At 41.5% G+C, this 16,448-nt stretch overlaps 1 protein-coding gene across 1 annotated transcript in view; it reads right to left on the bottom strand.

The window, feature by feature from the left end:
* Positions 1-285: 285 nt before the first annotated feature.
* The window catches only part of TMEM236 (transmembrane protein 236), a 33,666-nt gene continuing 17,503 nt past the window's right edge, over positions 286-16,448 (bottom strand). Inside the window, 1 exon segment of the mRNA XM_043563516.1 lies at positions 286-1,481. Coding sequence (XP_043419451.1) covers positions 898-1,481 — 584 coding nt within the window. The 3' untranslated portion in view covers positions 286-897.

Raw genomic sequence — 16,448 nt, 5'->3', positions numbered from 1 at the left:
CCTTAAACTGAACCAAACATCTGTTAAACTGAATTGCTGTTTATGCTGAAATCAGTCAATTACATAAAAGTCGCTTGCCACAGCAGATTAAAGAACATAGTTCCATGTTTGAAGGAGACCTTAAAACTACAGCTCAAAAACATTTTTTAATAAATGTTTTATATCTTTTTATTTTTATTTATTTTGAGAGAGACAGGGAGGGCGAGCAGGGGAGGGGGAGAGAAGGAGGGATAGAGAGAGAGAGAGAAAATCCCAAGCAGGCTCTGCACCGGCAACATAGAACCCAATACGGGACTGGAGATCATGAACTGTGAGATCATGACCTGAGCCGAAACCAAGAGTTGGACGCTTAACCAACTAAAGTCATCCAGGTGCCTCTACCGTTCAAATTTTTTCAAGTATAATCTAAAACTTATTCAATAACATCAGGTATATTTTCTAAAAAAAATAGTTCTATCTAATTCATTCTTGCAATGCTCTTTAATTTATATAAATGATAAAAATATCATTCTTGGATTTAGTGGGAAAACATGTTCTAATTTTTTTAAGGCTTTAATGAAGAGTGTTTTTAGAAAAAGTGCAGTATACATAACTAACTAAAATTACTAACATTTTCTAGAGATCCAGGTGAGTTAACTTATAAGAATAAAATGTTGCTTAAATTTAACATCAGTTGAATATACTTTTCAAAAAGCGATAAGCTACCCTTATTAAAAACAGTTTATTCTCTACAATGTATTCCTCATTTCTTTCCATAGGACAAAAATTTATACCTCTGAGCTGTCATCACAGAGCCCAACGCGGGGCTCAAACCCATGAGCTATGAGATCATGACCTGAGCCGAAGTCAGATGCTTAACCAACTGAGCCACCCAGGTGGCCCTATTCCATTTTCTTTTTAAAATGAAGACATATCAAAGGTAGAGAAAGCTCTGAATTTGGATAAGTAATTGAAGTAAACATGAGAGAGAGTCACTAGTATGTTTTTACAAAGGCCCAATACGGGTGTGATAGTTCCCAGGGCAATGATTAAACTAAGTCTAATAAAAATAAAGGGTAAGTCTTGGAGAAAGACGCCCAGGGAATTCTGAAGAGGGTTCTGAGGAGTTAATATCATCCGAAGGAGAGAAATAAAACTGAATATGTAGACTGGGTACAGCCAGCCTGACTTATACACAGCAGGGTGGCCAGCCACGCGCACCATTTCTATGGTGTCAGACCACAGCAGAAAGCTCCACAGGATGATCTGGGCACGGTAGTCCTGATGGGACATGGTTCCCAGGATTCCCGAGTGGAAGGAGGGCTCCTGGGGTTCTCCCAGCGCTGGAGCGGGGCTCTGTGTGCTTTGTCCCCATGGCTGTGATGGCTCGGTCCTCCTGGCTGGCTGCGGAGACGAAGTATTTTCTTCCTTTTGCTTCACTTGGTCCATCACGGTCTTTACTTGGTGCAAAGTGGTTGTATAGACATCTCTAACTTCATTACCTGCAAGAAATTAATTGATTCATGGCCATTTAAAAATTTTTTTTAATTTTATGTCAATGAAAATTGTATTCCAACTTTATGTAAATTTTTAAATTTCAGTTTCTTGGTTAAATTTAAAATAAGATAAAATTGTAAGACTTCTCTTTCTGAGGTCTGTTTTACACACATAACTTCAGATAACAATAGGTACCATAATGACAGAAAAAGGTTATGTTTTTGTATTTTTCTAGATATGGATCCCAAGTCAGTTTTATCATTTCACAGTACCAGCCATTTTTGGTTACTGAGCTAAGCACTTTCACATATAATCCCACTTAATCCTCAGAAAAAAATTGAGAAATAGACATTACTATCCCATTTTATAAATATAGAAAGCATACAAGAGGTTAAATGACAACGGAATTCAAATACACAGTTAGTAATGAGCAGGGCTGGAATTCACACCCAGATTTGTTTGGCCCCAAGTGACAACCTCTCAACTTTATGGCTGCTATCACCTGCCTAGAGGCAAAACATCATGTGCTAATTATAAAACATGCAAATATCATAAAATCAAAGTCCAATGGTCCAACGTTGTCATTTTTTTATAAGAAGGCCACAGGGATCACTACAACTCAGATGTCCGGCCTTGGAGTTTGGTGCTAAGAGGGAATGTTTAACCAATGTGCTAGTGAAGGGTGCCACTCTGAACCCTGGTTTGTTTGTTTTTTAATTTTTTTATGTTTATTTTTGAGAGAGAGAGACAGAGCGTGAGCAGGGGAGGGGCAGAGAGAGAGGCAGACACAGAATCGGAAGCAGGCTCCACGCTCTGACCTGTCAGCACAGAGCCCAACGCAGGGCTCGAACTGAAGACCTGTGAGATCATGACCTGAGCCGAAGTCAGACACTTAACAGACTGAGCCGCCCAGGCACCCCCGAATCCCATATTTTTTTAAGTTTCTCTTTCCCCAAAGTTTTTGAAACAGTCAGTGCAATTGGCTAGACTAAAGCAGTTTGTTTGCGGACACAAGGCTATGCCTGACCAACGCAACGCTCATTTGAATAAGTAGGATATTTTCTCACGAATATCACATTGCGCATGTGTTTGTGCGCACATGTGCACATTCACGCATGTGCCTTTCTGTGCGCACGTGGGTGTTGAGGTTGGGGAATTATGAAGGGATCCTCAAATCTCAAGACCTACTACCAGTATTCATGATGGTTTTTAGACATGAAAGGTGTAGCATATTATTTTTCAAACATTTATCTAGTTAAGCACCATTTTTTCTTTTTCTTTTAGTAAGAATTTATCTGGTCTTAAGGAAAGATTACTCTGCCAACATGCTGAGCTGTCATATTGCTTGATAAGACAAAATTTAAAGGAGTCATTAGACTTCATATCTCTAAAGGTTAAAGACATGAAGTCAATAAAAATTTGTTGAACCATATTGAGGTGAAAACATTTTAAAAGAGATAACTTATTATGATTAATGACTAATAAAATATTTGATAACTGTAAATAGGAGTTGTTTAAAGGACAAACCTCGGTTTCCTTTGTATATAACTAACTACTTGAAAATTTTAAGTGTGAATTGAGTCAATTGATAAACTAAAAAAAAAATCTAAATTCTTGATAAAATATTATTTACTTTTTTTTTTTAACATTTATTCATTTTTTGAGAGACAGAGTGCAAGTGGAGGAGGGGCAGAGAGAGAGGGAGACAGAACCTGAAGCAGGCTCCAGGCTCAGAGCTCTCAGCACGGAGCCTGAAACAGGGCTCAAAGCCACGAACCGTATGATCATGACCTGAGCGGAAGTCAGAGGCTGAACCCATTGAGCCACCCAGGCGCCCCCATTTACTTCTGATATGAATCACTTATAAATAAATGATGGCACCTTTAGAAATTTCTTTACCAAGTTTAGATGACAGTAGCATGAATGAGTATCACTTTAATAAATAATAGTCAAGTAAGAAAGAAAATTATATACTAATTACTATTATTTTAATATTGCTAAAATTTGGGGCACCTGGATAGCTCACTTGGTTAAGTGCTGACTGCGGCTCAAGTCAGGATCTCACTGTTTGTGAGTTCAAGCCCCATGTTGGGCTCTGTGCTGACAGCTCAGAGCCTGGAGCCTGCTTTGGAATCTGTGTCTCCCTCTCTCTCTGCCTTTGCCCTGCTCATGCTTTCTCTCCGTCTCTCAAAAACAAATAAAAAACGTTAAAAAAAATCCTAAAATTATCTTTTTTTTAAACTCAGATGCCCACCGGCATCAATTATACCTCTCATTTTACAAAAGAAAAAACTTACATGGAAATTGTTTCTTAGAGTATGTCATGTCCTGGAGAACTCTCCTTTATTTTATTATTACTTTTTTTTATTTATTTTTTTTGGGACAGAGAGAGACAGAGCATGAACGGGGGAGGGGCAGAGAGAGAGGGAGACACAGAATCGGAAACAGGCTCCAGGCTCTGAGCCATCAGCCCAGAGCCTGACGCGGGGCTCGAACTCACGGACTGCGAGATCGTGACCTGGCTGAAGTCGGACGCTTAACCGACTGTGCCACCCAGGCGCCCCGAGAACTCTCCTTTAAATAGATAAAACTGAATGGAAATTCAAATTCCTTTGTCAACATAAATAGTGCAGTGTATAATTTAGGCTTTTGAGGATGACTGTAAATTCAGCATCGTATCAATGCCAGGAAGTGGCAATCTTAGACGTGACACATGAACATTTTTAAACAGTAAGAATCTTAATATCTGTGGATAAGAGCCGTGGGAGGAACAATGAATTCTTAGCTAGAGTTCCTTTAAAAAAAAATTTTTTTTTTATTCATTCTGAGCGGGGGGAGGTGGGGCAGAGAGAGAGGGAGACAGAATCCCAAGCAGGCTCTGCACCGTCAGCACAGAACCCGACATGGGGCTTGAACCCATGAACCGTGAGATCATGACCTAATCTGAAATCAAGAATCGGATGCTCAAGTGACTGAGCCACCCAGGCGCCTCAAGAGTTCATTTCTAATAAAATACGAAGGTCCCAGTCCATGTGTATTTGGCGAAATTGGGCTGGGAGCTTCCTATCTCTCTAACCTCAACAGAGACTAGGTTATAGTTAGGGGTACAGGGACTCTGTTGTCCTCTTTCCACGTGAGAAGAACTACAACTGTCCACTGGAGAGCTCTGCTGGCCTCCCAGAAGGGAAGGTGGTGTTGAAGAAGCCAAGGCACTGTATGGTCCTAAGAGTAGGACAACAGATTTGCCCCCGAGCAACGTAGACTTGTGTGTACCCAATACTATTCCTTTTGGCTCAGTGATTAGTTTCCCCCCAAATTACTATTTTTTAAATTTCTGCTTATAGCTAGAATTCTTTTGTTGTTGTTAGTATTCTACTGTGGGCAAAACGACACATATTTAGGCAAAATCCATAAAAGATATAAGCACGAAGAAAGAGATCGACTCGCTTTCTTAGAGGCTGACATTTCCCTGTAAAAAGAGAAAGTGGCATCCATTCTGTGTCATTCCCTACATCTAATGCCAGTTGCCAAAAGAACTTTTTGCCTTCACTGCACAAGCTAAAGAGTTAAGAAAATGTAATTTTGATCACAGATAAATGTTTAAGTGGCTAGCGCACATCCGTTTTACTTGATTCTTTACACTGATGTATTTCTATTTCTTTTGTTTGTTTTTATTTATTTTTGAGAGAGAGAAAGAGAGACACAGCATGAGCGTGGGAAGGGCAGAGAGAGACACACACACGGAATCCAAAGCGGGCTCCAGGCTCTGAGCTGTCAGCACACAGCCCAATGCAGGGCTCGAAACCAAGAACTGCAAGATCACCACCCGAGCGTAACCGAGGGAGTCACCCAGGTGCCCCGATGTCTTTCTATTTCCAACTTGTTTCTCAAAAGGTTTGGATAGCTTACAGGGAAAACCTAAGAACCACATAACAAATCAGTAGGGAAGGATTTTCTAAAGTGAGCATGTATCCAGAGAATAGAAAAGAAATAAGAGAGAATCATAAGGAAAGGTGCCTAAAAACATGACGGGAATGAGGCTGATACTAATAATGCACGAGTCAGGCTCCCAATGGTCTGTTATGAGCAGACAGATTATGTAGAGTCCTGTACCAAGCTTCAAATGGGCATAGAGAATGATGTAGCAACTAATGTAGGGAGAGTCCCACCTTCACCATGCTGTTACCTGTGATCACATCAATCAATACAGAAGCATAAAATGTGCCAGGAAAGTAGGGAAAGAGTCCAAATGTCCCTCGACTAACAAATGGGTAAAGAAGATGTGGTACGTATATGCGATGGAGTACTACTAGGCAATCAAAAAGAAGGAAATGATTTCACTCATATGTGGGATTTAAGAAACAAAACAGATGAGCATAAGGGAAGAGAAGCAAAAATAAGATCAAAACAGAGAGGGAGACAAACCACAAGAGACTCTTGAGTCCAGAGAACAAACTGAGGGTTGCGGGTGGGGGGTGGGGGAGAGAGGGGCTAAATGGACGAGGAGCATTAAGGAGGACACTTGTTGGGATGAGCACTGGGTGTTACATGTAAGTGACGACTCACTAAGTTCTATTTCTGAAATCATTATTAAACTATATGGTAACTAACTTGGATTTAAATGAAAATAATAAAAAATAAATAAAAATAAATCAAGAAAATGTGGCAGGGCTTTAAAAGGAAGGTCAGTTCTTCGATGAGAGACTATCCTATGGATCTGCGTGAGACTGGAGGTCTGGAAGGTTCAGCTGAGAAGTGACAGTTAAGCAGAGACCTGAAGGATAGGTAGGAATGAATTAGGTGAAGAATGGAAAAAGGAACTTTCTAGATAGTAGAAAGAGCATGTGTAAAGATCTTTCAGCCAGAATCATTGAAAGAGGGAAAGTTTGGTGAGGAGTTGGGGAGGCAGAGAGGGAAGACGAGGAGAGTTCTAGAAACCTAGTAAGTGCTCTCTACCTACCAGGCACTGTTTTAAGCCCTTTTAATGCATTAATTCATTAAATCCTTAGAAAAATTCCCACCTTAAAGATGAACAAACTGAGGCACAGGGAGATTAGCAATTGTTTCCAAGGTCACACAGCTAGCAAGGAGGGAGATCAGAACTTGATCTCTTAGCTACACTGTGGCAGAGTCAGACTGTGTGGCACCTTATGGGCCGTGCTAAGGGGTTCAGACTTTCTTCTAAGCTAAATGGAAAACTGCTGAAGGGATGGAGAGTGGAAGGCAGAGGAACCAGAAAGGACATGGAGACATCAGCAAAGAGGATCTCAAGGCCACTGAGGCAGCTGTTGTGAAATGAGACTGTTATTCCACTCACAGCAACCAGAAAATCAAATTAAACAACTATTCAGAAAAAATAAGACTAATCTTGATTAACAGTCCCCAAAATCTATTTAAAAAAAAAAAATTTAATGTTTATTTTTGTGAGAGAGAGACAGAGCATGAGCAGGGAGGGGCAGAGAGAGAGGGAGACACAGAATCTGAAGCAGGCTCCAGGCTCTGAGCTGTCAGCACAGAGCCCGACGTGGGGCTCGAGCCCATGAACCGTGAGATCATCACCTGAGCTGCAGTCAGGTGCTTAACCAACTGAGCCACCCAGACGCCCCACCCAAAATCTATTGTTCCTGAGAGAAAAGTGTTCTAGAGAAAGTGAAATGCTAATGATTTAGACATAACATTCTGAGAAAAAAAACTTAGCAAAGAAGAAAATTAATAGTCATTACAAATATTTTAAAGCATATTAAGCACCACAAAGTACTTTTCGTCATAGTCTTGGAGACAAAGGGAAAAAAATGTAATAAATTAAAATACAAACAGGGCACTTACATACATCGTTATTTTGACACAGTCTACGGACTAAGGTCAACTGCACTATGTATAGTTTGCTTCCTTTGAGCAGCACATCTGAGGTCTGGAAGACAAGTGAGCAACTTCATGGCCAAGTAATAAATGATGAAACTCAGCGCCCACCTCACAGGGTGGTTATGAGGCCTGAACAAGTCAATATTCATAAAACATTTAAAATAGCGCCTGACACATAAAAACAGCCGTGTGTGTGTTCCATATACTAAATGTAGGGGCGCCTGGGTGGCTCAGTCGGTTAAGCATCCGACTTTGGCTCAGGTCATGAACTCACAGTTTGTGAGTTCGAATCTCCCATCGGGCTCTGGGCTGACAGCTCAGAGTCTGGAGCCTGCTTCTCTTTCTGCCCCTCTCCTGTTTGTGCTCCGTCTCTCTCTCTCTCAAAAATAAATAAACGTTAAAATATGTATATATATAATATATATATAATATATATATATATAACATATTATAAATTAATGTAGCAATCACTAAATAATGAATTAGAATTGAACAGAAATGAATTAAATGAATTAGAATAGAACATAAAATATCAGAATACAGTAAATAGTAAAAGTGATCACAGTTTGTTAAACTTTGGTTATAGTTACACTGTTACCCACTGTCCCGTTTATGGGGGGGGGCTGTCAAAAAGTTTGAGAAACTGTGTCACACTACAGAGCCTTAACAAGGTCAAAGGTTTAATTTGCATACTTGCCTGTTCGGATCACAATGAATCAAAATGCTACCCCACAGATCTATCCTAGGCAGGCAGAGACAGCTTGTAATACCTAATGTGCCAATCGTATGCATCTCTTCCCAATTCCATGGTCAGGGGTCAGTGACGTCACCTTGGTAGCTTGAAATTGGTCGCGGAAGGAATACTTACACCAGATACATTGGCGAATGGTACAAAGCAGGGCTTTTCCCCACCCCCACTGGAGGGACAGCTGTGTCAACACTGACCAGCCTACTCCTATCTGTGTTCCAAATGGTATGCAAATCTTCACCAAATAATAATTCATAATAACAAATTCAAGACAAATATTCAAACCATCATCAATTCTGGAAGAGCCCAGGGACTGTTCTTTAGAAAAAGCATTGTACTGTTTTCCAGTACATTCAAAAGCCCTATTCATTGCCAGTTCCCTGCCTGGCATGGGAACAAATAAATGTATCATTTCTGGATTTTTAGGCAATGTAAAGTATTAAGAAAATTCTTTTGTCTAAAGCAGCTGGAAGGCTGGATAGGTTAAAGACCATCTTCCCCTCCATTATTAGTTCAAAGACTCATCTGGACAAGACATATATATTATATATAATAATGTAACAATGAATCATTACAGTATATTAATTATATGGACAATTATAAGTATATAATATGTACCAATATACAATTATATATTATACAAATATCGAATATATTTCAATAAAACAAATAGTAAAGTAAAATGCTAAAAAGCATATAGTTATCTTATTTCCAAATATAATTCTAGACTTTGAAATGGTTTGAAATGCCTGTACTAGTAAGCACCTGAGTAGAGACCAAAGCTTGGAATCCCAGCACGAACCCAAGCCGGGTGACAAAAATGAACACATAGGGGAATGAGCCTGTTTCTGGACTTCAGAGCACTCCCTCTGCCTTAATTGTGTGCATTTGCTAGTGAAGTTTATTGATGTGCTATTCTATCCACTAAACTGCCAGCTCCATGAAAAGAGAGGCTGTTTTCACTCCCCACTGTACCCCTAGGACCTGGCTGAGCAACTGGTATGTATGTAACAGATCCTCCATAAAGATTTGCTGTATAGAAGGCGGGAGACATTCCTGTGCTGGAGTCTGGCGACATAAGGGAGCAATGGGCATCCTGCTGGGGAAATCCACACCAAGGCGAGCAAGCCCAAACATGACAACCAGGCCTCCAAGCACACACCACCCTCCGTTCAACAGGAAGAAGGACTCCGGAGCCCTGCACAAGGTCTTCCATGAAGACTGCTGTCTGGCCCGGGTCCTGGAGAGAGCACTTCAAGCGAGCCCACACGACTGATTCAGCTAAGGAGCTCTGGAGGATGTTCGGAGGTCCCGGCACCCCGGGCACCTGAGCAGCTCAGGTGTGAGAGAAGACGTCACATGGCTTTTGGGCCCAGGAGCCGCCGGTGCGACGTGTCCCCTGCATCGCCCAGCGGGACTGGGGCACACATCAGCGGGAGACAGCACAAGCAGCAGCCCGATTCAAGACATTTCAAAGGGTTCCCAGGCACCGGCAGGGGCAAGAGTCACCAGAGGACAAAAATGCCGATGTGTGCTTCCGAGAAGAATGGGGTTTGTGAGTTCACAGGAAACACACTAAGAACACCACCCCCGGCCAGAAACAGGGGGACTTGGGGTTCTAAACTAGCGGACCCACAGCAAAATGGTGCTCCATACAAAGGACCCTATGATGTAAACACAAAACGACCAAGATTTCTGCACATTATGCAGACCGTCAGCTCAACAACCTATTTTACTCTATTCACTCCAAGACAAGGAAATCTAGAACTTGAAAAACAGTGACCTGTACCTTTACTTTCAACCTTGGGCCATAACATTTGCTGATTAATAATGATATGAGGAACGGGTCTTGGTACTAGGACACAGTAATGCATGCTGAATTCTTCATGTTCCCCTTATTTCTATCAGCCTCCCTAAAATACTTACTCAGGAAAAATCTCTTGCAACTCTCAAGAGTCTCACTTTGTATACTAAAATTGTTCATCTCCCCCCGCCTCCCCCTGCCCCGTGCAGGAAGAAAGTACCGATTAAATGCCAAATTGTTACAATCGTGTAAAGCTGTCCTGATCAAAGGGTCACCATGTGACAGCACTTGATGTCCTACGTCTTTTGGCACGAGGATGGCTACAATATAGTCTCTGGCCCGATACACACTGACCTAATCCTGACAGCTGGTACTTCATTAGAAGGTATAAATCAGAAATTCTACCCTTCTCTCAGGCCGGTCTGGTACATAGCTACTTGTTTCTGAAGAAGGCGGGGAAAATCCTAGAACTAACTTACTTTTCTGAAACTTCCTTATTCTAAATAGCAAACGGAGGGTATGAAAGGAAATAGTTCCCCTCCTTGGCATGGCCCCGAAACACAGTGTTCCTCATACGTACTCTCTAAACACATTGCAAAACACATTATGGAAGCCCAGCTCACACGCGGGGCTCATATTGTATAATAAGCTTTTTCTTAAAAAGAAACAAAGGGGAACTCAAAGTGCCATTCATTTTATTCAGAGAAAAGCAGCATCCTTCCCCCCCTCCCCCCTCCCCCCCCCCCCACCACCACCTTGATTGTCTGTGGCATCTCTTATATTCCTTTTGGTTAAAGTGTTGAGTTCCATTTTGAGGGAATCTGGAAAGCAGATTCCTTTAGGAATTTGGATCTGGGCTCTCAGCTTTGAACTCGCTATAGGTCACATTTCCCAATACTTCCTACAACCAGGGGCTCTGAGACAGGGTGGGTATCAGAACTATTTGTGAAGCTTTTAAAAATTACGGATGCCAGGCCGTAAACTAACCTCGCGTGTACAAGTATGTTCACAGGCGGTCCATGATTCACTGGAAATAGCTTAGAAGGATGAAACTCATCACCGTCATTCATTTAAGAAATTGTGTTAACTCAGTAAGAAGGAATAACTAAGAAAGTAATAGGTCCTTCCTTTTCCTCCTTCCATTCCTGCTCTATAGACTCCTAAACCTGGCTCAGTCCTACAGTTCCATCTTTTCTACCATCAATGCCCAGATTTCTCAGGATCATTGAAGAAATGATCCTCATAATGGAAGAATGATCGACTCATAATCTCGAGTGGTCCCAGGACAAATTCCTGGTTTCCCCTCTTCACTGAACCCTAAGCTTCTGTCATCCTTCCATCCCCCTGTCCTTGACCTTGAGCAGTTACTCCAAACCTTACCCGTTCTGTTACAGATTCTCTCCCTCTGTCCCTCCACACTGCTCTCTGCAGGTAACTTTGCTTCCTAGTTCACAGTTCCTAGTTAAGGCTTTCAGGCATTAACAGGTATAAACAGCCCCTGCTTGCTTTCTGCCCACACATTAAATCATAGTCACAAGTCTAAATCACCTGGGGGGCTTTAAAGACCACATGTGTCTGGCCCTACCCCCCCCCCCCCAAAATTATGCTTTTAATTATCTGGGGTTCAGTCTGGGAGTTAAAAAATTTTCAAGTCTCTTAGGTGATTCGAATGGGCACCCAAAGTGAAAACCAATGTTCCTAATTGGGGCTACACACCAAGAATCCAATGAGGTTTTGTTTTTAAAAATCTAAGCACGTCCAAGTCCCATCCTGATTCAGTTTATCAGGTGTTGCTATGATTGGCATGGACATTTTTAAAGTGCTCTATTAAGTCCTTTCTTTATGTTGGAAATGCCAGAAGAAATGGACAGAAATACAACAGAGGCAGGGGTCTAAAAGCTTTGCCAGATCAAGGGAAGAAATACACTGATTATCATTTCTGATTGATTGGGTACATATAAATTAATGAGTTTATATCCTACAGAGAATCCAACTTCTTTTCTTTATGAAACACTTACATGTAAAAAGTTTTGAGAAAATATTCAGTAAATATTTATACCACCTTGGAGTGAGAAAAATACTTTTAAAGCAAAACACCATAGACAGACTCCATCTGGGAAATAGTGACAGAATGGAGTATGTCAAAATTAAAAATTTCCTATATCAAAAAATTAAAAGGCAAATAACTGAAATATATGCTACATTTCTGACAGGCAAAATTTAATGGCCTTACTATTTACAGAACTCATGAACCAGGAGTAAAAACAACAACAAAAAAGAATAGACGTATCAACAGAAAAACAGATCAAGGACATAAATATATGAGTTTTAAAAATACAAACAGCCAAGAGATCCACGAGAAAATGCTCAACACAACTGCTATCTTAAGGAAATTATTAAAATAATAAGATACCGTTTTTGCCTATAACACTGGCAAAGATGAAAAGGGATAAATTATCCAAAGTTACAAGGTTGAGGAGAAACAGGTGTCTTCTTACACTGCTGTTTAGATGCTAAGCAGGGCATTCTTTAGAGGGGGTCGTTTGCTTGAAGGACACATATCAAAAGCCTTAAAGCTTGAATATACTTTGAGCCAGAAATTGCAACACCTAGGCATTTAACCTAAAGAAGTAATTATCTAGGCTGCTGAGGTCCTGCGGCCCTTGGCCCAGGTGTCTGGGTATTAAGAACACTACACAATAGGAACTGGACCGGGGCCACTGCGAGCAGATTTATTTGAAAACCTTACGCTGCCAACATCGAACCTGGCACCTCTTACTGACATGACAGTGGAAACCACCTCGTGTGCAGTGCTCTGATGTTTTCCGCCCAAATAGCCTGTCGATCTCACTTCTAGCAAGTCGTCTCTGTGCACATACCCCCAAGGCAGCCAAACCATCGTGCTATGCCCGTTTGTAAAATCCCCTATGAAGGACCCCCCCTCTGTATTCGTCTGCATGTGCAGCCAGCCCACAATAGTCCCGTTTCTTCTGGCAAGTGTCGTTGCCAAGGAGTCTGGGCATGTGCAGATGCTCAGGGTCTTCCGAGGACACTCTGTGGTCATCCAGTGACAGTTAACTCTCTCTGTCCCCGGCCTCTGCTTGGCCGGGCACCTCTGAGTGGCTTGTAACTCACATACACAGCACCGGGTCCCCCCCAGACACCGACCACCTGCACCAGCCATGCCTGTGTGCCCGTACATATGGCTCACCCCCACTGCTTGACTCAAACCACATCATCCTGCTCATTCTCACCACATCCTTCTCCTTTTTTTCTGCAACCCTTTTTACTTCTGAACAAGAGTCATATAACAGTTGTTAAAAACCAGGAAAAAAGAAAATCTAGTTGTCCAACAGGGTTAGTTAAAAACTCATGGCTAAATGAGTCACGGTTCATTAATACAACGGGATACTATTCAACTAATAAAAAACAATGATACCACCACATATTTTTAAGGAAAAAAAAAAAACAAAATAGGTTTCCTTGAGTCAAGCATGCCCCTGATGATGGTATCAGCTATCAATCTGTAGTTTATAGGATCCTGGTGGATTTCCATTTTCTTCTTTTTTTGCTTATGCGTATTGGACGATCTTTTAAAATAAATATGTATTTGGGGGAAACAGAAAACGTTGGAAATAAAACAATTTCAAACTGGAATATTAAAAAATGGATCTGGTTTTTCATACATGTTGGGCCTCAAAACCTGTGTGTGCCCCACCAGGTTGGGTTTGCTCTACCTGCATTGCTGTAATGTGGTGTATGTTAGCGTGTTGTGTAGCATTGTATCATATTCCCAAAACAGCAGCCGTCACAAGACCTTGGATGAGGGTGCACTTGGTCTCTGGGTAGGGCAGCATCATGATTCTCAGGGAGCCATGGGCTGGAGAAGTAGGGAATTGGCCACCTGAGTTACCGTACTGCCCTGTACCGAAAGCTACAGCTTATGAATCTAAATGAGGTCCGAGATTAATGGTTTTCAGACATTTAGCAGAAGAACCATTTTTTTCCCCCAAATGAAATCTGACACAAACCAATGCCGTACCGATGTGGTTCAGGTAGGAAGTGGAGCACCAGTGACTCTGGTTAAGCTTCCCCTTTCTGCCCACGGACCCCTACAGATCCGCTCTGTAGGTTTCCGAAGTTTACTACTTGAGAAACAAACAGTGGCTGGTTTTAAGAAGGCAGCTTTCACCTCAACAATAGATTTTTCCATTCAGACTGTGAAATCCAACTGGTTATTTTTGCCCATTTATTACATGCAGTCCTGAGTTTCTTAAGGCCCAATCTTCCTTCTGTGTAGAAAGCCTTCTTCACCATATCTGCCTAAACTCCTACAAATCCCAGATATTCCCTTTAGTATTTTTCTGACCTCTGACACCTTAGATAAAGTGAAGTATTTCTTCACATGTAGCCCCATAGTACTTTAACTATGATACTCTATTCTACCACTTATAACATGGTGCTTGAGGCAGGCTTAGGCTGTTCAAGTGAGTCCCTACAGGTAGAACTGAAACTTTGCGTCCAACCATTGACTTGTTTGTGTGTCTGTTTGCATTCGTGGGTTTTTATGGAGGTTAAGGAATCTGGGTGGGGGCAAAGGGAACCTAATAGTGACCATGATTTGGGGTTCAGACAATATAGGTTAAGACTGATGTAAGGAGAAACTAGGATATTCCCTGGGAGGCAAGTCATAGCAGGATGAAAAGTGTTTAGAACACAGAGTCAGGCAAGAGTGGTGGGAAAATAGCAGGCCAAGTTGTTTGTGCGTAAGAATGACGAATGGAAAAAAAGCAGGAGCGATGGAATATTCAGCAGTCTGGACCAATAAATGAGACCACAGGAGACTCACCTTAGTTCTGGGAGAGGGAACAATATGGAAGAGGAAGAAAGATGGGGGCCCAGTCATTCATTGGTTGGGACTGAGCTAACAAAATTCAAACAGAAATACCCACATACTAATATGAGCTGGGGACATTCAGGCGATACACTGTATTCTTACTATTTGTTCCCAAGACTGGGACTTGCCGTTATTAGGTATGACATCTACGAGACTGCCATGCCTCAGAGATCTAGGTACCAGAAAATATTCCCGTGTGAGGCTCAGGCTATGTGAAATAATGCATGGACATGTTCTGACATGATCATTACTCGATACTGAGATATTTCAACTGGTAACAGAAAGTTAGTGGAAAGGACTCCTTGATCCCGTTAAGACTGCTTTAAGCATGAGCACTTTTTTTTTAAATATAGAATAACTTCTATTTACAATTTTAGTAAAGGAAAAGCTACACAAAGATCAAGCTTCTGTAGCTTGGAATTATGGCACAAGGGGGTCCATAAATCCAAGCACTGCAGATTACCTTAGTTTCCTCTACTATAGGATCATGGCTGTTACAAGTTGACCGATGGGTATGCCTTTCAAACTCTCTGGACCGAGTACAATATATTACCTTTCCCAACCTTTTCTAAAGGGAGCCAAATGTTTTTAAAGCTTGTTCACCACCCACCCCTACCCAACCTCTTGGATTCTAAAGTACCACATGCAACAACAGCATATTTTTAGCCTACTGGTTTATGTTCAGACTTATGTATTACAATTTACATGTTTATGACTTTATGTATTAAGTTCCAGAGGATAAATGATAACACTCCCTAAATTCAAAGCTCACATAATCCATTTTGTTAGTATGCATGTTTAAAATGAGTAAAGGGGACTATTTGAGTTCAAAAGCTTGTACAAAAATTAAATGCATGTATAATTAATATTTGCAAAGGTGTTTTGAGTGAATGCTGGTTTTTTAAAGTGGGACTTTATTAAAGGGTAGAGCTATTCAACCAGACATTAGCCCGCTCAAGTTTGGGCAGTGAAGAGCTCAAGAAGGAGGCTCTTCAAATAAGAAAAAGCAATTGTATAAAATGTTCTCGGGTCTTATCTCCAAGACTGACTTCTTTGGGGTTTTCTTGTTTCAATGCTCAGTGTCCTTGTCATTTCTGGATACAGAGAAAATTCTCCTTTAACAACAAAACTCATCACTTAAAATATAACTTGTTCCAAAAAATGTAACGTACATTTTTAATTTTAATTTTTTATTTCAGAGATAGAGCGAGAACAGGGGAGAAAAGCAGAGGGGGGGGAGAGAGAGAGAGAGAGAGAGAGAGAGAGAGAGAGAGAGAGAGAATCCTAAGTGGGCTTCAGACTCAGCATGGAGCCCAATGCAGTGCTCGATCCCACCACCCTGGGATCATTACCTGAGCCGAACCAAGAGTCGGACTCTCAACCCACTGATCCCAGATGCCCTTACATGTACATTTTTTTTAAAAAGAGAATGTTCATGGGGCGCCTGGGTGGCTCAGTCAGTTAAACATCCGACTTCGGCTCAGCTCACAATCTCGAGGTTCGTGAGTTCAAGCCCCGCGTCGGGCTCTGTGCTGACAGCTCAGAACCTGGAGCCTGTTTCAGATTCTGTGTCTCCCTCTCCCTCTCTCTCTGACCCTCCCCTGTTCATGCTCTGTCTCTCTCTGTCTCAAAAATAAATAAACGTTAAAAAAAGAGAGAAT

This window comes from Prionailurus bengalensis, chromosome B4 (genome assembly GCF_016509475.1).
Source record: "Prionailurus bengalensis isolate Pbe53 chromosome B4, Fcat_Pben_1.1_paternal_pri, whole genome shotgun sequence".
In the NCBI taxonomy this organism is placed as follows: domain Eukaryota; kingdom Metazoa; phylum Chordata; class Mammalia; order Carnivora; family Felidae; genus Prionailurus; species Prionailurus bengalensis.
Note: the sequence above shows the minus strand (reverse complement) of the source record. Positions and strands in the feature narration are given on the sequence as shown.